Source organism: Macrobrachium rosenbergii, chromosome 49 (genome assembly GCF_040412425.1).
Source record: "Macrobrachium rosenbergii isolate ZJJX-2024 chromosome 49, ASM4041242v1, whole genome shotgun sequence".
Taxonomy (NCBI): domain Eukaryota; kingdom Metazoa; phylum Arthropoda; class Malacostraca; order Decapoda; family Palaemonidae; genus Macrobrachium; species Macrobrachium rosenbergii.
The window spans coordinates 31,798,452-31,822,795 of NC_089789.1; the positions used below are offsets into that span (position 1 = coordinate 31,798,452).

The 24,344-nt window shown below is 33.3% G+C and overlaps 1 protein-coding gene across 1 annotated transcript; it reads right to left on the minus strand.

Moving 5' to 3' along the window:
* Positions 1–879: 879 nt before the first annotated feature.
* On the minus strand, positions 880–22,560 carry LOC136832243 (aldo-keto reductase family 1 member B1-like). The gene is made up of 10 exons (XM_067093108.1): positions 22,391–22,560; positions 15,098–15,207; positions 12,374–12,541; positions 11,295–11,411; positions 8,263–8,349; positions 7,480–7,596; positions 6,325–6,446; positions 4,229–4,394; positions 3,224–3,315; positions 880–2,043 (listed from the first exon to the last, which is right to left on the minus strand). Exons 2-10 carry the CDS (start codon positions 15,164–15,166, stop codon positions 2,013–2,015), a joined length of 969 nt encoding a protein of 322 aa, XP_066949209.1. The 5' UTR covers positions 15,167–15,207; positions 22,391–22,560; the 3' UTR covers positions 880–2,012.
* Positions 22,561–24,344: the final 1,784 nt, after the last annotated feature.

A 24,344-nucleotide genomic window follows, 5' to 3' on the forward strand; every position in this document is an offset into this window, starting at 1 on the left:
TGAGCTTATTCCAATTGAATAGGGTTCACCCTCTGAATGATTATAATAATAATAATTCTAATTTCCTCCTTTCTGATTTTCAGTTGTTGAATGATTCACTCAGTACTACAGTCTTGCTTTAGTTAAACAATTATTTAAAATTTTTTCTTACTAGACAATTCTCTGTTCTGTATTAGTAGTTCTTTTCTTGTAAAAGTATTTCTCGATAATCCAGTTCTTAGCCCTGGAAAAACATCTTATATACTTCTAGTTTTGACACTGTTTTATTTCAACGTCGATACGAAAGGAAGGCAGTGCGCAATCTTGTTAGACCCTGTACTTATGACTGCCTGAGTAGGAGTATAATTGAAGGTAAACGGTTGACTTATGTGGGAAAATAACCTTCTGTGGGTAAAGGTAGGGTCACTGTCATCATCACTGCCTCAAATGCCTAAAGCAAAGAGCATCTGTCAAATTCTTTAACTCATGTCTTCCTGTGCTTCATCTTCCACAGATATCCACTCTTCTCCAGCTTCCTTCTAAAAAGTCCCATCCGAGTAAATCTGGATTTTGCAACACTTCTAATGCTCTCAGGAGCTCATGAGGTTAGGCTAACTTAACCTAATTTGGAAGGGAGATATAGTGTCACCAAATTAAATGCAGTTCCTTAATATGAATCCAGGGATTAATGGTTTTCTTAAGTTAGCCTTGCAAAGACCATTCTTGATGTATTACATGTCACTGGCTTTCGAAGTATAGTAATCCAAACTTACCGTACTCCTTTTTACCTGTGATCAATTACTTTATACTTGGTTTCCATTTTATTTCAACAATTTCTCGGTTTTGTATTTAAACTTAGACGTACTATTTACTAAGCATCTATATCAATAAAACGAAATGGATGGGGCAAATAAGTATTTGTTTTAGTCTCTTAATTTTGCATTTCAGCTATAATCAAGTATATAGATTTTCAATCTTATTTCTCAGTCCCTGTCTACACAATGCCCTTAGTGAATAAATAAAACTAGCATTTTATATGTTTAGCTTAAGTGACACTACCTAACCTCCAGTAGAGTTGCTAAAGCATTGCTGCCAAAGAAGTATGGACATGTTAGGATAATGATGAACCTCATTCGTAAACAGATGACCTGTCACTAATGAACAAGGGGTCCTTGGGAGACGAAATATTTTTTAGACAATGGAGAACATTTCCGGTCGGTGAACAATTCCAGCAACTTTTACGATCCAAAAAGATGTCGCCAATAGAACGACACATTTCTTCCTGTTTTCCAAAACATAAAAGTTTATAAAATGTCAAAGGTTGTGTGGTTAATAGCAATCTGTCAGTCATACTGAGGGAATGAACAAACTACATAGTATAAAGGACTACAATAAATGTAGAATAGACTACAATAAAAGACAAGGGATTGTTAAATAACTCGTCGAGAAACAGGAGGACAGTGACCAGTATAGTACCCGAAGAAAAACTGAGAAGTCACCTTAGAGAAGAGATAGAAATTTTTTTAACGCTGTTCATAGGGAGAAATAGAAGAATTCTGAGATGTCAAAACACTCAGTAAACTGGCTATAGCACCCAATTGCGTTTTTCATAATATAGCTATTAAGTCACTGATCCTCCCTATTGGATCAATGTACTAAACTAACCTTTTCTACAGAGAGACAAATGTTCTAAAGAGTTTCAAGATCCTAAGATTTTTTTTGGTCCCCTGATGGTGTATCCCAAAATGGAAACACTTTACTAGTCTCATATCAAACCTCTTTATATAGATATTTTTGGCGAAGCAACGTCTGTGTGCTTCTTTCCAAACCAAAAGATGTTTTTCAAGGATTCATCCTATAACTAATTTTGCTTTGTATATTATCTGCAATCCCTTTTGAATTTTCCTCACACGAGATATAGGTAACTAGTTAAGAAAGAGAAAAGCTTTTTTTCTCCTTAAGAAATGCTACCTGATATATTCATTTTTTAAAAAGTATTGTACAATGATGTGAAGATGTCACTGATTTATACCTCACCAAGGACATTCTGGGTGATCTTCGAATCTGTAAAGGACAATGTTATCATTAGTTTAAAAATGAATTTTTTTTAATAAAAAAAATTTTTGTATAAAAAATTAGAAATAAAAAAAATCCTGAGTTTGTGAATTTTTTTTTTAATAATTAAGAAACGCTTTTAGTAGGCGTGAAAAAATAATTTGTCCTTTGTAAGAATAGGGTCTTGTTAGTCCAAAATGGTGATTTGCAATTTAGGTGTTTGTAATGAATAAAGTATACATTCCTTTTGTTTACACCATGGCCACTTTCTGGAGGCGATTCAGTTGCTGCATCCCACTTCATATATTCATGAATAGTTCGAACACCCAATACTCAGTAATTAATAATTTATCGTCATTTAATAATTAATCGTTATTCTTTAACAGCCACCAACTTCCATGTGCAGATATAGTTATAGATATACTTTTGAATGTGTCTATCCAATTATGTATGGATACAAATACATTTAAAAATATACCTATATATTTTAAAATATATTTGAACCCATACATAACTGGATTTGTTTCTCCATTAATAATAATAATAATAATAATAATAATAATAATAATAATAATAATAATAATAATAATAAATAATTCAATCATAACCCCAAGTTATGTTTCGAAACTATGAAAGAGATGACCCGAGGAATTGTAATTACGAGTGAAAAGTGAATCAAGGCAATTTAGCTCTGAAAATACTAAAAGAATGAAATAAAATCAAGTCCTATTGTAAGAATAAAAAGAAGTGTAGCAAACACGTAAGGCTGGCACAGCTTCTCAAGTAGAATAATTACTAAAAATTCCCATCTGATATAATTTTGGAAATTCCACCATGGCCAGACGAAGAATTTAAACAAAATTCCGGTGGATGGGATGCATAGTTTAGTTCCCTTGGTAAAACCGATTTAAGAACTAGTTGATGCCTGTGGTAAGCTGTATTTGCCGCTGGTTCTCAGTTTATATATATATATATATATATATATATATATATATATATATATATATATATATATATATATATATATATATATATATATATATATATATATATATACACACGTGTAGATTGGCCTGACTTCTGTGCAGTACCAGTTTATATATACTCCTTCACTGCCAGACTTGAAAATTATCTAGCATGATATTTCCTCAAAGGTCATCAAAGAATACCTTTCCCATGGTCATCTTACCCTGGTAAGATTGCAAAGGTCCTCCCATCTTCCCCTCTGTCTAGAGACTTCAGAGCTGCCATTTCGACCTCAGAGAGGGTGAAGTTCCAGACCTGGAAGACAAATAGGAAGAATTAGACTATGAGACAAAAGAGGGGGGGAAATAGAACTGCGATTAAAGGGAAATTTAGGTAACTGTACTCGCAAAGTGGAAATGATATATCGTAGTTTTTCGGAGGCGATGAGCAGCCGACAGGAACATAAAATTGAGCAAAATGTGACGGGACGGGCGCATATATAAATACAACGAAAAGCGTAGGATGGAGACATGATTTGAATAAAACTGCAACTTGGGCTTAGTTATACCAAATTTTCTCCACATTCAATTACATAAATTTAATAAGATCATAAAAGGGAAAAAATCAGGGGGAAAAATTTTTAGCTTCCAGGATTAGTGGGTAATGTACGATAGATTAAATTTGTACCAAGACGGTATGAAATAGTACTAACGGTCGAATGATGCTGATTTCGGCGACTTACATTCTTCATCCATTACCTTTTAGACAAGAAAAAGTTGACACTATTCACTTACGGTTTTCTGTATATATTCCGACACATCTCGGAATAACATTTCTTGCTTAAACGACAATATTTCTGAAGATATAATTTCTCGAATATTATGGGGTTATTTCTTAAGCGAGTTCATGCCTGACCTACTAAACCTCGTCTGTGCAGAGACCTTTACTGATTCAGTGGCTGTGTAACTGTCCCTTTAAGGTTGGTTTTTTGGATTCCCACACAGGGCCATAATACCCAAAAGATCAAGAGCCTGAGGAAAGAGGTCAAGAACGACATTGTTCTCCTCACTGCTGCCAAACTATTTCCAACCCCTCTCTCTCTACTCCCCAAGTCTCAAATGACAGAGGACCCTCTTGGTAGTAATGACCCACAGCCTTCGACCAGCAATAATAAATAGACAAACAAAAAACGAGAGGAAAGGAATCCTTGAAATCCTTCACAACTTACGTCCCCGTTAGTCTGAATCCTTTGGGGATTAGCAGACTTCGGAATAACGACGATATCTTGTTGCACAAAGAACCGGAGTAAGACCTGTGCCGTTGTCACTCTGTGTCTCTCTGCCACTAGGGCAACAACGGGGTCCTCTAGCAAATTGGGTACTGGACGTTTGGCACTGTAGGGAGAGAGAGAGAGAATACATTTTTGGAGAGAGGAAATATAATTAAATGAACAGAGATAGATGTTAGACAGGCAAAGAGAAGATTTTTAAAGACAGGTAGTTAGGTAGAGAATTTACATAGAGAGAGAGAGAGAGAGAGAGAGAGAGAGAGAGAGAGAGAGAGAGAGAGAGAGAGAGAGAGAGAGAGAGAGCAAGGAAACATGGATTTGGTATGTATACCTTTTTCAAAAAAAGAAAAAAAACAAAAAGGCCAACGTACTGCATATATGAAACAAGAAAAAGAATCTTACAGCAGTAAAAGAAAAAATGAATTTGCACCAGCTTCTGTGTAGTACCTCATCACATTCTTGGCCGTAACTCACTGTTGACTCTTGAAAAATGGATTCAAATACCTTTCCTTTTCTTGCAAGGTTAATAAGTGATTGCATTGAAAGGATTATACTTTACAAGAAAGCACAAATAAGTGAGATGCTTCTTTAACAAGGTAAACAAAAAATTAAGGGTTATTTCTAAAAAGGGTAGGAATGGCAAAGCTCCTGAAAAATACTTTTAACTTTGACAGCGAGTAAAGCAAATGCAAAATGGGGAAACGGTGAGACAGAGAAATAGGTAAGTGTTGTAAATGTTATGTAAATGGGTAGTAAAAATGGCATAAGTAAAATGACGATACGAAAGAGAAAAAAAAAAAACTAGTAAGACAGAAAAAAATAATGAGAAGAGAATTATTTGGATTATTTTCACTCTGAGAACCAGGACCTGACAGCATATGGTATCCTTTTCTTGTTTATGTTTTCTTCTGGTCTAATGCCTTCTGTAATCCAATAATTGGTATGAACGCCAGAATCACGTTTGAAGGGGAGTGGAATTTCACCGACGAAAGCTAACCATTCATTTTATTTATAGCGTGCAGACATGAGGCAAGAAACAAAAAAGTCATAAACTTGACTTTTGAGCTCTTTAATATTGTCGACAGTCCATCTGCCCTGGTGAGCTAATCTAGTTACAAATGAGATTGTAAGAACCTTCGCTCTTTTTTTTTGATACCTTAATGCTATTATCTAAATATCTACAGCTGATATCACTGAGGCTGCTATCTTTCTTCTGATTGGCTGATGCACTTAAATTCAAACTCTGGTGGGTGGTGACCAGCATAAGCTGCAACCGATCCCGATAAGCTAATCAGTGATACCAGATGTATACCGTCAACTGTTAAAAAAAAAATAGTAAACAGGAAAACAGACCGTATAACAGAAATTATTAGTGGTATTCAAATTTATCTCAGAAAGACTGCCATATCAATAAAACACTTGAAGGATTAGAGATTAGCAATATGTACTACACTGATGGGCCGTGATCCATTGCCTTACTTCTTGTAACCTACAGAACTGTTAATAAGAGGTAGCATTTGCATATTTGTTTTTTTTATTTATTTGTTTGTTATTCATTCTAATTTGTTTGTCACAGTTTTAACATATATTATTATTATTATTATTATTATTATTATTATTATTATTATTATTATTATTATTATTATTATTATTATTAATAATAATAAGATGAACCCTATTCATATGAAACAAGCCTACGGGGCCCATTGACTTGAAATTCAAGCTTCCAAAAGAATATAGTGTTTGTTAGGAAGTAAGAGAAGGTAAAGGGAAATTCAGAAAGAAGAGATCTCATAATAAAAATTAATATATCAATAAACAGATAAAAAGTTTTAAAATGCAAGGCGAATGGCATTAGGGAAGTAACGCGCTGCATCTTTGCTTGAACATAAACATTCTATTTATTGATTTTGGAAGCCAGTTTTCAAATTTACGATTATCTGGGCTTGTTACATTGAATAATAATAATAATAATAATAATAATAATAATAATAATAATAATAATAATAATAATAATAATAATAATAGAGTCTTACATGGCATTATACGAAGCAGGCCTGCCTGGTGAAGCGAAGGGTGAGTAGGCCGTTAGCACAATATTCCTGGATTTACAAAACTCTTGCATTGGAAACTGCTGGAACTGAGCATGCATCTCCACCTGTTTTGAGAAAGAAGTTCAGGTTAATGAAGTATGAGAAAACCAAATTTGACCAGCAAGAGTATATAATATTTGGGTCTAGTTTCACATAAAGTTTTATCTTGAGTTATTCTGAAAGTGCTACTGAGTGCTACTTTCATTTATTCTTGTTAATTAGAGGAAAATCTAGGGTGAGGCTTTCAATTTATTGTTAATAATGCAATGTTCATAAATGTAACAGAACTCTAATTTTGGAGAGAGAGAGAGAGAGAGAGAGAGAGAGAGAGAGAGAGAGAGAGAGAGAGAGAGAGAGAGAGAGAGATTTTCCTAGCCAACTCTGGTTGCATTCGATAAGCTTAACAAAATAAGAGAAATTATCAGCAGACAAAACAAAGTCACATATATGAGCCAAGAACAGAACAAATATGGATTATGAATTATTGTTTCTGTCAAGTAGAGACATGAGTAGGCACGTAAAAGCTATTTCTTTATTTTTATATTTTCGTTGAAAGCCAGTTGTAGTTTATGGCCTGATTTCAAAATCAAGGATGGTTAAATAACTAAATAACTTCAGCGAAATTTTTGGCATTTAAAATATAAATGAACGTATCGTGATTTTACTAATGCCCTTATTATAAAAAAATATATATATATTTCCAATCGAAATTAGCAAGAGTAGCAGACTTTTATACATTAAAAATTAGTAAAAAGATAACCGAAAATGGAATAGACCATGAGTTGTTATATGACTGCTGAATAAGTAATCCGAAAATGACAAGTTCTATAGCATTTTAACTGGAACTGACGCATGATAAACTCATATAAGTTGAATACGGTTAGACTGAAGATGTGTCAAACTTTCAAAATCTTAAACATTCTTCAGAAGGAAGAAATGAAAAGAGAAGAATAGCTGATAACAAAGATGCTAAAATGAATCACATTCCATTTGCCCTATTCAGAGATACAATTTCAGTCTGCAATGGGAGCATCGTACAAGTCTGTGAGAGACTGGAATGATAAAAGAAATTTAAATACAAAAAGTTGCCATACTTACCTGGTGAACTGCAGGCTGTATGCGCGCGTTAGCGCATATTTTTCTCATTTGTCTGATGTTGAAGTTTGATAGGCCGATTGATTTCGTGAGGCCCTTGTCAACCATTCTTTCCATTTCCTTTCAGTCGCATCATAAGGGCAAAGAGAAAGATATAGTTACTTAATGATAACAACAACAAAAAATATATTAATGACAACAGGAAGAGCAAGAATTTTAATTGGAGAAATAGTGCCATACTAATAGTCCCTCACATTGAATAATGAAACATTAGTTGGTTTTATTTACTGAGCTGAAGTGAGCACTTCTTGATTTATTCATCTCAGACATTCAATAAAAATGCAATAAGATTTTTCATAAGAAAAGAAGGATAACTTCGGAAAACAAATCTTCCATTGAAAATGATAAGAATTCTTTGATACGGCATTCACATGACAACAAGAACATTTCGGTATTAGGCCAGCATTCTAAACACACCACCAGAAAGAGGGTTAAAAGTGATGATAATAAAAGCTTATAAACAAAGCGATTTCATCATTACATCCCTGAATTTTATTTTGAAATAAACAAGTCACAAGACTTTATGTATCCTAGACAACGTATACTTCAGACATCTTCCCTTCACTCTAAATACAAAGCAAGACATAATTAAGGAAATCCTATTAGACATGAATATCAGATTTCAGTCATACAAACATGTCTAAGCAAATGCAAAGTTACATAAAAAAAAGTTTCATCACTTGGCCTAAATTACGGGAATCCAGACAAACTGAGGCAGAAACACACCTTCCAAATAGCAATGTGATCCGTCGATTCATCTAGAATGGGGAGTCCTTTTTCATTTACTGGGTAGACGTTTGCATAATCTGTGTTCTAGAAAGAGCAACAAAAAGAATGTAGAGTTTTCCTGTTAGTAATGATTAACATTTCCACTGACACGTGCACAGTTTAATACCAGCAAAAACATAAATGAGGTGTAACAAATCTCTTGGGAAAATCTGACTTACAGTAACAATGAAAGAATGGAAAGTATAGTATAACGCAAAGAAGATGGGAAATTGTCGTCTGCTGTCTGAGATTTGGCTAAAGCTTGTGACAAAACCCTTTCATTTTGCAATTAATTTTTGATCTTCCTAACTTTATGGCAACGGTTAGCACTCTCCAGTCTCGTTTAGTGAAAATACATTATCTCTCAACAAAATGCCAAGGTGAGGAATGTAATTATTCTTTATCCAGAATTGTTTTGTAAATGTATTGAAGTCAAGTAGCATTTCTAAGTTGGTCAAAGACGCTAATCATCGTGATTTAACATATTCAGGTATTTTCCACAGATTTTTATACAGAAAGAACGTTCTAGGTTACCGCAGAGATACCTATAAGCATGTATGAACTAAATAACGGTTATTAAGTGTGAAGATAGTTATAAAATTTATCCATAGTCATCAATGATTAGTTTAGGTTTAAGACACTTTTGATATATATGGCCATAGTCGTTTCGTTGAGACGCAAGTCTGAAATTAAACATTTTTAAATCTTTTTAGGCTTCTTTACGAAGATGACCCATGTTTTTTTATATATATTTTCATGAAATACTGTAATGTTTACAGTTTTCTGTGCTAGAAAGGACAATAAAATAAAGGAAGTTATTTTCCAACTACAGGCACCTTGGAATTCCTTTACGTATGCGATGAAATACTCATTACTCACCAATAAACCTTTGTCACACAGAACAAAATTTCGGAGAGTACTGAATAACGGATAATAACGACCAAGATGATTTCCATTCCAGTGAACACTCTTACATGGTACACAAACGGTGCAAAGCCATAAATCCTTTTCTCGAGATTGATAAGGATGTATTATAACCAAATATTAACCCACATGGCGAGCACTGGAGGCCCACAGACAATGGATCACTTTGGCTCCAATCACTCCGTTTCTGTGAAAACTGCCACTAATTTGATCCACAGTTAAAATACATTTCATGTAAGAATCTATGTAGTTTTAGCTACACTGCTGTGTGACGCAGTTTTCAGAGCGAAATACGCGATAAAGCTATGAAAAGGAAAGCCCGGAAATGAGATTGATTTATAAGTGGGGAAAGCCACCCCCCCTCTCTCTCTCTCTCTCTCTCTCTCTCTCTCTCTCTCTCTCTCTCTCTCTCTCTCTCTCTATATATATATATATATATATATATATATATATATATATATATATATATATATATATATATATATATAATATATATAATATATATATATATATACTATATATATATATATATATATATATATATATATATATGTATGTATGTACTTATGTATCTATGTATGTATGTATATACACAGAATAGCATTCAGAAGAGCTGTGCGCTCCTTGGTAAGCTTTCACATCCATTAGAAACTATCTGAATTTACAAAACAGTGTCGTTTAGGGTGATTGCATTTTCATCCGGTTATGATAACCACTTGCTTTCATGTTTTTCCTTGTGTGGGAATACCGCAGCCTTGCTCTCACTGATAAGTAATTTTCTGTTGTCAGAGTACCCATTCTGTTACTATTTTATTACCTACTGTAGACTGATTCCTGCCTCTTATAGTTATATTCGTTAATGATGTAATTCAGTATTTCCTCGTCTGTCACCATTCCGATTTTTAAGAGTCAGGCTTGTGGAGTGATCCCATAATTCACAAGGTTAAAATGATAGATATGCTATTGATATTCTATTTTGTTTTACATTTATCACTTCCCCTCACATGATCATCATTCCCGTTGCCTGCCTATTCCTGTTTGGAATAATGTCCCAGGCAAGGACGCATCCTTTGTTTCCTTACTTAACAGAGCTTGAATCTGAGTCAGTTCGGTAAGTCAAAGACTTGGTTCGCATTTATCAGTCAAAAATCTGGTTTATCTTCATCGAAAAGTGACCTTGTGATGTCTTATCGGCACTCAGTTGTTTGCTTATCATTGCAATCAAGTGAGGTACTAAAAGTTCTCATTTGATAAAAGTAGAAGTGCCCGGTTTGGCACTTTCATTTACCCTAGCCCCATTTGTGTGTGTGTATATATATATATATATATATATATATATATTATACTGTATATATATATATATATATATATATATATATATATATATATATATACATATATATATATATATATATATATATATATATATATATATATATATATATATATATATATATATATATATATATATATATATATATATATTGACAATTTTTACAATACACTTTTTTCTATCCTGAAGTTATCAGCTCAGGTTATCGGTAAGCTTTTGGGATGGTGATGCTAGCCGCGCCCTCTTTATAAACAGGTCCCGACCATCTAAGGAAACTAGCTCCCAGGTAATTAATTCACTGCATGGGTCAAGAAAGCCACAATGGGTTTCGTTAAGAATGATCTCATTCAGCTGCCATTGCCCCAATGACATTCAAGTGTGTGCGCTTGTGTTATCTTCGATCCGTTTATAGATAACCTTTGAATTATGAGTTATCACAACTGATTTTAACTTGCTTCATGATGGTTATCTCGGATGTTTATTACACCAAAGTGAAAAAAAAAACCAAGGTTTCAAATACCATAATCTAATACCTAAACTGCAAACGCAGAGTGAATGTGGAATTCCTCTAAAAATCTTTCATTCAAAAGTTATGCATAACTGAAAAATTTAAAATAATTTTGATTACACAAGGAATAACTAAGAAGCAGTAATTTCCATTCCTGATGTTGTCATAATGAACAAAATATTTCCAACAAAATAAAATGATGTAAAGGAAATTGATTAACTTTACCTTTAGTCCAACAGGTGAATGGATGAGATACAGGTCCACGTAATCTAGCTGCAGTCTCTCCAAAGACATCTTGAGACATTTCTCGATGCCGCTCGCGTGCATTCCGATCATTGGCAACTGTAAGTAACATTATTATTATTATTATTATTATTATTATTATTATTATTATTATTATTATTATTATTATTATTATTATTATTAATGTAGTTTCTCGTTATTTTCGTTAGGGGCTGTACTCTGTTTATTTTATTTTTTTTGTAGGTTAAGGTAAATATCCCGAGCCTATGTCAATGAAGTTGATCGTGATTGGCTGAAACTAATGCAGCTAACCGCCGATCAGAAGCCATAGTTAAAGCTCGTTCGCCAATCAAATCAAGATGGAACCTTTAGTCGCATCAGCTGTGAATGTTTACCGCCAAATCAGACTATGGCTAAGGGTATTTGGAATCCTGGGAATATTTGGTATTCTTTTGGTATTTTTGGAATATTACGTATATGCGAGGTCTTTCGACTCTTTCGTCTGCTAAGTAAAGGACGAAAGAGTCGAAAGGCCTCGCAGCACTCCAGTGTTTCCCTTTCCTTCGTGGATTTTATCTTTATTTATATATTCATCACGTTCCATATTTTCGTGATTCAGTTATGCATATATACTATATATATAGACACACATGCATATATATATATAAATATATATATATATATATATATATATATATATATATATATATATATATTATATATATATACTGTATATATATATATATATATATATATATATATATATATATATATATATATATATATATATATATATATATATATATTATATATATATATATATATATATGTTTATATATATATATATAGTTTAAATTAATATAATACATTTATGGAGTCAAGATCTATAGCTTCCTAAGCTTCTAAATAACGGGTAAACGACCTGACACTGAACAAAATGCAACAATTTTGAATAAAGTAAATCTAAGTAAGATTATAATAAATTTTTACGCTTTTCTCTGAACTTTCATTGTTTTCCAAATAAAGCAGCAAAATCTCAAAAAAAAAAAAAACAAACAAACCTTGGTAACAACGAATATATCGCTCCGACTTTTCCCAGTTTTCTTCAGCCATTTTTTGATTCCTTCCCCAACACCTTCTTCATTCTTGTACTGGAAAGCGGTGTCGATGTGTCGGTAGCCCAGGTCGAGCGCTGTGACGATAACTTCCTTAAGCACATCAATGGGAGACTGAGGAAGGGAGAGAGAATGGTTATGAGACTGAGGAAGAGAATGAGAATGGTTATGAGACTGACGAATTGTTATGAGACTGAGGAAGAGAATGAGAATTGTTATGAGACTGAGGAAGAGAATGAGAATGGTTATGAGACTGAGGAAGAGAATGAGAATTGTTATGAGACTGAGGAAAAGAATGAGAATTGTTATGAGACTGAGGAAAAGAATGAGAATTGTTATGAGACTGAGGAAAAGAATGAGAATTGTTATGAGACTGGGGAAGAGAATGAGAATTGTTATGAGACTGAGGAAAAGAATGAGAATGGTTTTGAGACTGACGAAGAGAATGAGAATTGTTATGAGATTGAGGAAGAGAATGAGAATGGTTATGAGACTGAGGAAGAGAATGAGAATTACTCTGAGACTGAGGAAGAGAATGAGAATGGTTATGAGACTGAGGAAGAGAATGAGAATTGTTATGAGACTGGGGATGAGAATGAGAATTGTTATGAGACTGAGGAAGAAAAGAGAATGGCTATGAGACTAGGAAAGAGAAAGAGAATGGTTTTGAGACTGAGGAAGAGAATGAGGATGGTTATTTTTTTTTCCAGTGATCTCTTCGAAAGATGTGACAATAACTTCCTTTAGCACATCAATGGGCGACTGAGGAAGAGAATGAAGATGGTTATTTTAGCGGAGATCTAAAGATGTGACGATAACTTCCTTTAGCACATCAATGGGAGACTGAAACATTGTCACTAGCTTGTTTTTGCTATGTATTTCTTCTTTCGTATAGCTGATGATCAATTATTCATCAATCATCAGGAAATACCTATCCTTCATTTTACATTCATTTGTTCATCTTTAAAGTTATTATCCATCTATAAAGAATTCATCTCTCAGTTTCAGTGCTAAGCCTGGCTCATATAAGAAGAACTTATTTCTCTTACTCAAACACACACACACACACACACACACACACACACACACACACACACACACACACACACACACACACACATATATATATATATATATATATATATATATATATATATATATATATATATATATTTCTGGAATTCAAACAGTGTTTTTGTAAACCGTTACTAGATCACCTTTCCAAAAGTCGCGAAATCCTCGTGCGCACCCACGTAACCTTTCAAAGGAACTCTTGAAATCGTTAAGAGCAAAAATGAAAACAGAAACAGCAATATAGATGATACATTATGGAAAAGGGTTATTTACACTTTATCTCGGTGTGCAGTACCTCTACTGTTCATTAAAAGTCCGTCAGCCCGTCAAAAGCATTGCATCAATTGATTCTCTGATAAGCCGGATGCATTAGACAAGGCCCACTATTGCTTGTCAGAGATCCGTTTCGAAATGCGTCCTATCCATCTGGGATGAGATGAGACCGGGGTGGGGGGTTGTTGGTGTAGATGTTGGTAGGTAAAGAGCGGATGCAGCTTGTTTTATCTTTCCGGGAATTTTCATCAAACAGAGTGTTTTGATAAGTGGTTTTCAAGGAGGCCTCTCAATATATAATGTAAGCTTATTGGATCTTTACCATTATAATTCTTATTTCTATTATTTTTATCATTATAATATTACTATTAGTATTTTTGATACTATTATTATGATCATCATCATCATTAATAATAATAATAATAATAATAATAATAATAATAATAATAATAATAATAATAATAAAAATTATTATTATTATTATTATTATTATTATTATTATTATTATTATTATTATTATGCTAGTATAAATACCATTAAGAAAAGCAACAACAGTTATAAAAACTGCGAGGGTAATGATTATGAGAGAGCACTGTTACTGGATGATGCTTATAAAAAAAAAAGGCAAACTTATTGACAATTCTCTTATTACATATATATGAAAATATTTGTCATAGTAAGTAAAATATCTTTTAAACAATTAAACGGAAATATTTCATATCTCATCTCAATGTTTCATATTTTATCTCTGTGAGAGATATGTCCTAATTTTCTTAGCTTTCTGAAGAAAGTACGATGAAGATCTGATCCCTACTGCTTTGCTTTCTAATGACATTCTTGTACGAATGTATCGAGATTATTCAGAAATATTCTAAATCTAAAGATGTTATGTTTATTTAATTTTAATCGTTGGCATATTTCAGCGTCATCACCTGATTTGATGCAGAAAAAATAAAATATATAAAAACTGGAATCTCTATATATATATATATATATATATATATATAATTATATATACAGTATATATATATATATATATATATATATATATATATATATATATATATATATATATATATATATATATATATATATATATATGTTTGTTTGTATGTGTGTATATGTATACATACAAACATACATGCATGCATACATACATACATACATACATACATATTATACACACATATATATATATGTATATGTATATATATATATGTTTGTGTGCGTGTGTGTTGTATACACAAAAACACTCACACATGTTCGGGTTGCAAACTGCATTTCTATCACAGACAAAACTGCAATACAACTAACAAACCATACCTGCCAGCATCCAAGGCCTAAGAGGGGCATGCGATGACCGCTACTGAGAAGGACCGATTTCTCTCCCATATTGAGGTCACTTAGAGGAGCCGGACAGCCGAATCACCGATCTGAGAAAGAGAGAAAGGTGGAATAAAGCCTATGAACAATCACTGACTGTAGCGTGTCATAAATACGCCGAGTGTTATTTGCTTTGTCGCTCCCACCCAGAAATTACATTTATTTCTCTCTGCCTTTTATCCATCTTCTATTTCTCTTTTCGTTTACCATTTGAGCTGTCTAACACTTCTTAGAATAGTGAGGGTTGTCGCTTACCAGTAAATCAGTGACTCTTAACCCTTTATCAACTTACTCATTTATAAATGAATATAAATGGGTCACTGGTGACACTAGTGACAAGTAATAATCAGGAAAATATTAAGACAATTAGAATGGTCATTAAATTAAACATTATGACTTTGTATCTTACACCATAGAACAATAAACTTAAAACACTTATACAGAAGTTAACTACACACTAATACTCACACTTAACAACTGATAGAGGGATTATTGATATAGTGCTCGATTTGAACCTAAAAAATGGCGTAGAAACATTCGTGGATATGTATTATTTAGAACATTAATTTATAATAAGCAAAAATCTAAATGGCCATTTACTCTCCAAGGAAAGAATGATATTGGAATGATGTTCGATCGAGAAATTGATCTAAGGAGGAAACTTGTTTATGATGATACTAAAGGTAAATGTAATTATATAGATTTGCGTGCATAATACACACACGTATTATATATATATATATATATATATATATATATATATATATATATATATATATAATATATATATATATATATATATATATATAATATATATGACTTAGTTTTGTCAAAGTAGACTAATGTTTCTTGATGGCAATCATTGACAAGAATCTTATATGCGTGCTCTCAGAATCATACACACACACATTCAAATAGATATTATGTGATGTGTATATTTATATATGTATATATATATATGTGTGTATATGTATATATATATATATATATATATATATATATATATATATATATATATATATATATATATATATATATATATATACTGTGCCAGAAGAGAACCCCTTGTTTCATGCTTGCAGATGGGAAGTTCTCTTTCAGCACAGGAGATTGGAGTCATTCAGCGGCCCCTTAAAACGATGATTGACATCAATGAAACAGAAGAGAACAGACTAACAATTGATCTCGTTGTCGGCGCAATTGCAAGTTTTTTTTTTCGTATCGTGTCCTGCAATAGGTCTTGCAACATGACCTCTGCAACTCCCCAAATTCCATTCCATTGTTCTCATAGGATGGCAATCATAATTGGTTTCTTTGAGCATGTTGCTATTTGTGTTTGTGTGAACACACACAAACATGTACACACAAAACACACAAAAAAAAAAAAATTATATACACATATACACACATACATGTATTGTACAAGAACATACATACACATATTTACTATATAAACATATATCTATATATATATATATATATATATATATATATATATATATATATATATATATAATATATGTAAAACACTAGGAAGGCAAACGCACTTTTATACACGTAAGCACAATCAACTCCTAAAATTTACCTGTGGAATTTTCCTGCTTATCATGCTGTCACCATTTGCGTAGAACAGGTCATCATTAGTTTAAACATCGTTTTCAATCTTAGTTTACTTACCTGTAGGTTTCCCTTTTCATTAAAATCCAGGAACCTCTAAGGTAAGGGAGGGAACAGAATGATAGTATAGACTGATTTAACAAGTAATAGACAAGACGGGAAAAGATGATTATGGACTACGGTTTTAATGGGGTAATGTAATGGTTTAGGTCACAAGAATATATGACAAGCAAAAAATGCGCCGAATTTTCTTCAGCGCAATCGAGTTTTATGTACAGCGTATAAAATTAAGGCCACCGAAAACAGATTTATCTTTCGGTGGTCTCGGCATAATGTTGTATGGGCCGCGGTCCATCAAAATTTAACCACGGCCCGGTGGTGGCCTATCCTATATCGTTGCCAGATGAACGATTATGGCTAACTTTAACCTTAAATGAAATAAAACTACTGAGGCTGAGGGCTGCAATTTGGTATGCTTGATGAGGGGAAGGTAGATGATCAACAAACCAATTTGCAGCCCTCTAACCTCAATAGTTTTCAAGATCTGAGGGCGGACAGAAAAAGTGTGGACGGATAGACAAAGCCGCCACAATAGTAATTACCTGAGTTTCTCGATCTCACCAAGATGGTTAATCCTTCAATCTCTGATTTACTGTAGGTGCAATATCGGCTGAAGCTCTTGTGACCTTAGCCCCTTAACTCATTCTAGCTGTTTAACACAATAGTTTCACGACGTGTATGTATGTTTTTTTGTCTTACTTCTTCACTTGGCCTTGATGTAGTTCATATTACAAGAATTAATCCAACGCACACACACACACACACACACACACACATATATATATATATATATATATATATATATATATATATATATATAATATATATATATATATATATATATATATATATATATATATATATATATATATATATATATATATATATATATATATTTTTTTTTTCTAATTGTTCAGTTTTATAAATATTTTCTTTTCATTAAGTCTGGTTTGCGTTTCTTTTCAGTACTACTCTTATTCCAGTGGCTGTACTACAACGCTAATCCTCTGAAATTTTTTTTTTTACCTTCGCCTATCTTTCACATATCTCTCACGGTGCACACATTTTCTTGCAAGATATTTTCTAATTCTATCTTTCATACGTTTCCTCTTAAACATGTGATCTCTCTCTCTCTCTGTCTCTCTCTCCTTTCCCAGGATTTAATTACTTCAAAGTAAACAACCCTTAACTCAGTACCCCATACGGCGCATAATTCTATGTTTTCTCTGCGAGCACTTTCTCCTCATCATTCATATTATATCACCTCCATTTTTAGGAGAAGAACTGAAAGTCATCGGGTCATGTGAAAGTTACTGTTGACATTAATCTATTCTTCAATTGCTGATCACTTTCTTTTTATCCCTCCCACCTAGGAGAGATGTTTCAGTTTTCCTTTACTTAGCTTCCATAAGTATTTGGTTTGCGAAGATGTTCTTCAGATTTCCTATTTTTAATACTTGAAAATAATTTTTATTCTTACGAGAGAATTCTTTGTAAAGCTGTTTTTAGTTTTGAAAGGACTGTACCAGGAATTTCTTACCTAGACGAAAAATCACGTAATAATGCTTATTATTATTAAGTTTATTTTCTTCATAATTTAGACATTTATATGTAACGAGCCTAAAAGTCGACCGATTCGCAAACTTTATTAATATAGAATGCTAATTCATAAAAAAATTAAATAAATAAATACACAACAAGAACAGACGATGCTGAAAATACATTCACCCGGCAATTTCGTTCGTAAATGGAACAAATAAAAGTAAATGAGCAAACATAAATATACGAAGATTACGCTCAGGTTAGGTCCAAGGAAGCCCAGTTTCATTGTAAAGTAACCATTTATTCATTTGTAAAAATCCTATGAAGAGATTCTTTTGTTGTATGATAACTCAACCGTCGATACACGAATCTCTCGGGAGTCCTTATGTTATGTCGGTGAAAGTAACGCTTAGGCTGAAAAAATTGTTAAGATTTCGATCTGTGGATTGTGACCACAAAGTCAATGGTTGGAATCCATCTTGATGTATGAGAACGTGAGTAAAGTAGTGATTGTATGATAAGTATCTTCGTGTTTAGAATGAATGGGTTATTGTGCGGTAACGCGGGTAACATTTAGAATTATTAGGTAATTGTACGATAATGTCTATTATGTTTAGGGTTAGGATTTTATTTTTTGTATAACCTCAGAAACAAGTAGAATGGTTTAGGCTTTGTACGATACAATGTGAATCGTTTAGGATATTAGTTTGTTGGACGATAAGTTCTGAAATGTTTAGGTCGGATAAATTGTCAAGAATTGTCCAGATAAATTCTACAAAGCTTATGTCAAACAAAAACGAAGTACGAAACATTTTGGAAAGCTAAGGATGATTAGATTTTTAGTACGATGACTTAGGAAAAGTGTTATCAGCATCAGCATCATCAATAACTCTGATTTACGTCAGATTTTTCCTTTATGAAGTTAAGAGAGTAACATTTTGGATGAATTATAACCTAAGTAACAGCTAGCATGAACAAGGTCAAGTTCCTGGGTAGCAGTCACGATCATTTTTTGCGAAGCTTAGGAAGAACAGTGCGTAGTCTGTGGTTTCATTATAATTAAAAATGAAAAGATAATTTGAACAATTACGTCAAAGATATTTAGACTTGCGAGGTTGTTGTAGCATAGTTCATGAGGTCATTTTGCTACAGGGATAATTGAATAATAACTTCAGTAACGTTGAGGATGGATAGATCATCGTACGCTAGTCAAAAGAATTCTTTGGATAAACAAGTTATTAAATGAACAATTATGTAAAATTTAGGGTGGACAGACTGTTGTACGATAACTCCGATTATTTTAAGACTGGCCAGGACACCGTGTGATAACTCTGAATCGAACAGGTTACCAGACGACAACTCCGATCGAGTTAAAGGCATGTATAGGTTATTGCAGGATTACCGGCAACATTGTTAAGAATAAAGAAAGCACTAGACGCAAGTTTTAGTTACGCACGAGGAAAATGAACAGCTGGCCTGGTAACCTGGTTGCAATGCGCGACACAGTAACTCGGAATAAACTTTAACATTTGGGGTAAAAAAAGCATCGCGTCAGGTTTTTTACATAAAGCTAATAAAAAATAAGATCATTTTAATTTTGAAAGAAAAGAATACAGAAACTAATCTATTATTATTATTATTATTATTATTATTATTATTATTATTATTATTCAGAAGATGAGCCCTATTCATATGGAACAAGCCCACAGGGGTCATTGACTTGAAATTCAAGCTTTCAAAGAATATGGTGTTCATTAGAAGAACGTAAGAGGAGATAAAGGGAAATACAAAAGGGAGAGATCCCACTTATTAAAGAAGAAAAAAATAAATTAATAAATTAATATTAGATAAAAATGTATTAAAATGAGACAAGACGAAAAACAACGGAAGAAACAGAAGAGCCTCGACTTCTGTCACAGTCGTAGAAGAAATGACAGACGATCTCGATTCGTAAAGAGTAGATGAATTAAGTGCTGTGACATACGAGAAGCTCCCACAGGGCATATGTGGGCATGTGTGGGTATGTGGGTGATTAAGTTGGGGTCCTTCTTCGGTAACAAGGGCCCAGATATTGTTCGTCTCGACTTTCATAAAAATGCCTTGTTCTTCGCGTTCACAGCGGTTATAATTCAGAATGGCGTTATTGCATATTCATAAAGTAACGCGCACATACGTACACCCATATCTCTCTCTCTCTCTCTCTCTCTCTATCTCTCTCTCTCTCTCTATATATATATATATATATATATATATATATATATATATATATTTGTATGTATATATATATATATATATATATATATATATATATATATATATATTTTATTATTATAGAGTTGTCATCTAATACCTAAAACAACAATCTTTTAATAATTACCGTATTATTTCTCAATCGTGATTTATATCATAATTGTTTCTAGGCAAATTGGTGACCTTGTAAGTTAAATTCAAAAAGCTAATTAAAGCCATTTATAATTTCATAGCATATTCATCAAGCCATAAATGTCAAAAATAGATAACAATGGGTCGATATCTCCTAACTAGAAAAGGTTCAAAACTTGCTTGCTTGAACCACACGCCACGATCTGTCCCCCGAAATCAAGGCAGAAGATTCATAAAACCAGAGCACTTAACGAACGCAAATGAGATTTTCACAGAAATTAGTTTCTTCTGCGCCAAAGGAAACAACTCTCACTCAGAGCTTGGTAGTTTGTTTGGGAGTGGAACTCCCTCTCTCTCTCTCTCTCTCTCTCTCTCTCTCTCTCTCTCTCTCTCTACATATATATATATATATATATATATATATATATATATATATATATATATATATATATATTAGCACAAAATGACTTGTATCCTTTTATAGAGGTGTCTGCAGGTAAAAAATAAGACATGGGTTACTACCACAATCTTTAATGCACACATACACCACACACACACACATAAACAGTATGTGTGTGTGTCCCTTCATAAAGTCGGTTCCTATAACAAGGGGGTGACTCCTGACAAATAAGCATAGCCGTGGAATTTTCCACATTCTTCACTCTGATGCAGAATCTTAAGCGAACTTCCTATGCGGAAAGCTTTCGCGTTATCCGCGTCATCAGCAGAGCAATGTAAACACATTTATTTTCATTCGGATTTGTTTTAGCTGACGTAAATACGTCATGACCACGGCAAATTTCAAAGGGTAAAAATAAATTGTGAATGAGTGTGTGTCCGCTTGAATTTATTTACTTGTATGCTTGTATTTACTTGTATGCTTGTATTTGCATAAATGTTTGTATTTACTTATATGCTTGTATTTACTTGAATGCTTGTATTTACTTGTCTGCTTTAACTGTAGGTTGTATTTGCTTCGGCTTGTCTGCTGCAATGGCAAAGAATTTACGGCGATAACTATGCTTGTGTTTACTTGCCTGCTGGTATTTACTTTCATTGATTTACTTGTCTCTGGCTGCTTTCCATTGTCTGATTTACTTGATAACTTACACGCACGCCCAAACTGTTTGATAAACCTGTATACTTGTATTTACTTTGTCACTTTCGTCTCTCTGTCTCTTGTGCGTAGTGTTTTGCGTATATATAATGCATATACTGTATATATATATATATATATATTGATAGAGAGCCATATATATATATATATATGCACGTCCAAATGATTTTTGTGTGTTCACTGCACGCACACTGTGTCTCTGTAAAATGTGTGTATAAATCTGTTGTACAATATATATATATATATATAACATGCACACACATATATCTATATCTCTCTCTCTATCTCTCTCTCTCTCTCTCTCTATATATATATATATATATATATATATATATATATATAAGATGATATATATGCATATATATATATATATATATATATATATATATATATAATAACTTTAATAGAAAAGGCATACTTTGACATGTACCAGAACTTATTTATATATAACCTAATAAATATTTCAAAAAATACAGCAATGCTAAAACCAGTGCAACAAGTCCATTATTACTCACTCATCTAACTTCAGCTTTCAACAGTTTCCCCAAGGTAACCGCTAATGGTATCCAACGGCACTTGATTAAAGAGAATACTGCAGATAACAGCTGATTACGAATAGAGATAATAATCCTATATAAGCACTCCGTATGGTACGTTTACGCTGGTGGAGTTGGCACTGGTGCCAGTAGAGAAACGCTCTCCTATTTATACTCCGCTAAAGAAACGGTTGCCCATTAGTGTTTTAATTGCTTGTTTTTTCATAAGGTAATTTATAAACTTTATCTGGATTGCAATAATCTACGTCTGTATAAAATGCAATAAGGATCACTATCAGGGGAGCCACATTTATATTTTATTTATTTAACATGTTTTGGAAATAAAGGGAAAATGTTACGAGTTGCACAGTGCAGCAAAGGCCTCAACAATACACAAGTTAATGGACTTGTAAAATGGCTTCTGTGTGCATGGGTATTTAGATTCTTTCTGTCTCTCTATCTCTTTTCCCTGTTCGCACAACAATGCTGCCAGCGAGCTGAACACTGGTGAAGGGGCAACCCTGTGAAGTTAATAACAGTAATTGACGGTATTACCGTGTGAACATTGTACACTGAGATTCTGTGGTCTTCCATATACGATATATTTTTTGTTTCCTTCTTCCTTTTTCATTATTCTTAGTCAAACACAATGATGAACTATATTCTTAATCATCTGCCTGCTTCTTAAAATTCATTTACATAATCATTACATTTATTTCTTCGTTCCAGTTATAAACTCACATAAAAAAAAAATAAATTACATGCGTACAACCAACAAAGTTGACCAAAGCTGAGTCTGGTCATTACTTTGAGGGACCATTGCCGGAAAATGCCAGATGCCATCAGCACATAAGACACCCACGAACGTCAGTGGGGGAAGGCGTGGGGGTAGCAACCTCACCCTAAAAATGGGGAGCAAGATGCCCCAGGGTCACCCGTTTACATTAGTCATCTTGCTGTACTTGCAAACCTATTATTAAGATTATCCTTACAATATTTAATGCAATATTTAGATCCCCTACTGCGGTGCCAACCTGGCCCCTGGGTACCTCGGTGAGCAGAATGCATCCATGCTACAAGAAGCCCTGTTTCTCCGGAGAAGATTTAAAAGAAATTTTTGCACTTTTTTTATCCTCATTGAAAACCCATCCTCGAAAAACAGGATTACACGGCATAAGGAATCTTTCACGGAAGCTGGAAGTAAATGAGGTAAAAGTAAAATAGAAGACATTTCCAAGTGGTCAGCAAGAGTTTAAACAGTTGCTGAAACAAAGCAGCTTGATGGCTTAAAGTCAATGTAACATATTTGGCAAAACTGGCTGCAGTATGGTTTAGAGCTGAATGTACAGAATCTGATGGGGAACTTTGAAATGCTGAAGGTTTGGAACAGGATAGCATGGATAGGACTGCGATGAAAGGAGGAAGAAGAGAAATGGATGGTGGCATAGTGATGCAGAATTCCAAGAAGCAAGGAGTAATCAGGTAGAATAACACAAAAAGAAGAATAGAGATGCTAGGGAGAAATAATGTGAGAAGTTTAAAGACAATACGTTTAGTGGAGAATGTGAGAAATAATTTTAGCAGGGGTTATCTCAATGAAAGTGAACGTTGAGAAGAAGGTTATAAAGCAAATAGGTCTTAGATTAAAAGTACATAATGTAGAAAAAAAAAACAGAGCTGAATGATGCAGGTGTTGAAGTAATTTATAAAAATCTAAGAATGGTTTTGGAGATAACGGTGAAGATATAAGGAAGGCACATAAATACTGAACTAGGAAAACCCACTGGCTATTGATGGACTCGCCAGTGAAATTTTACATTATGGCAGCCATAGTGGATTCAACAGGCATAAAGGGAGGGTTTGTTTGTTTGTGTACGGGAAAGGGCAGTGCACGAAAAGCAGCATATCATTGCTTTGGTACCCTGTATCCCGG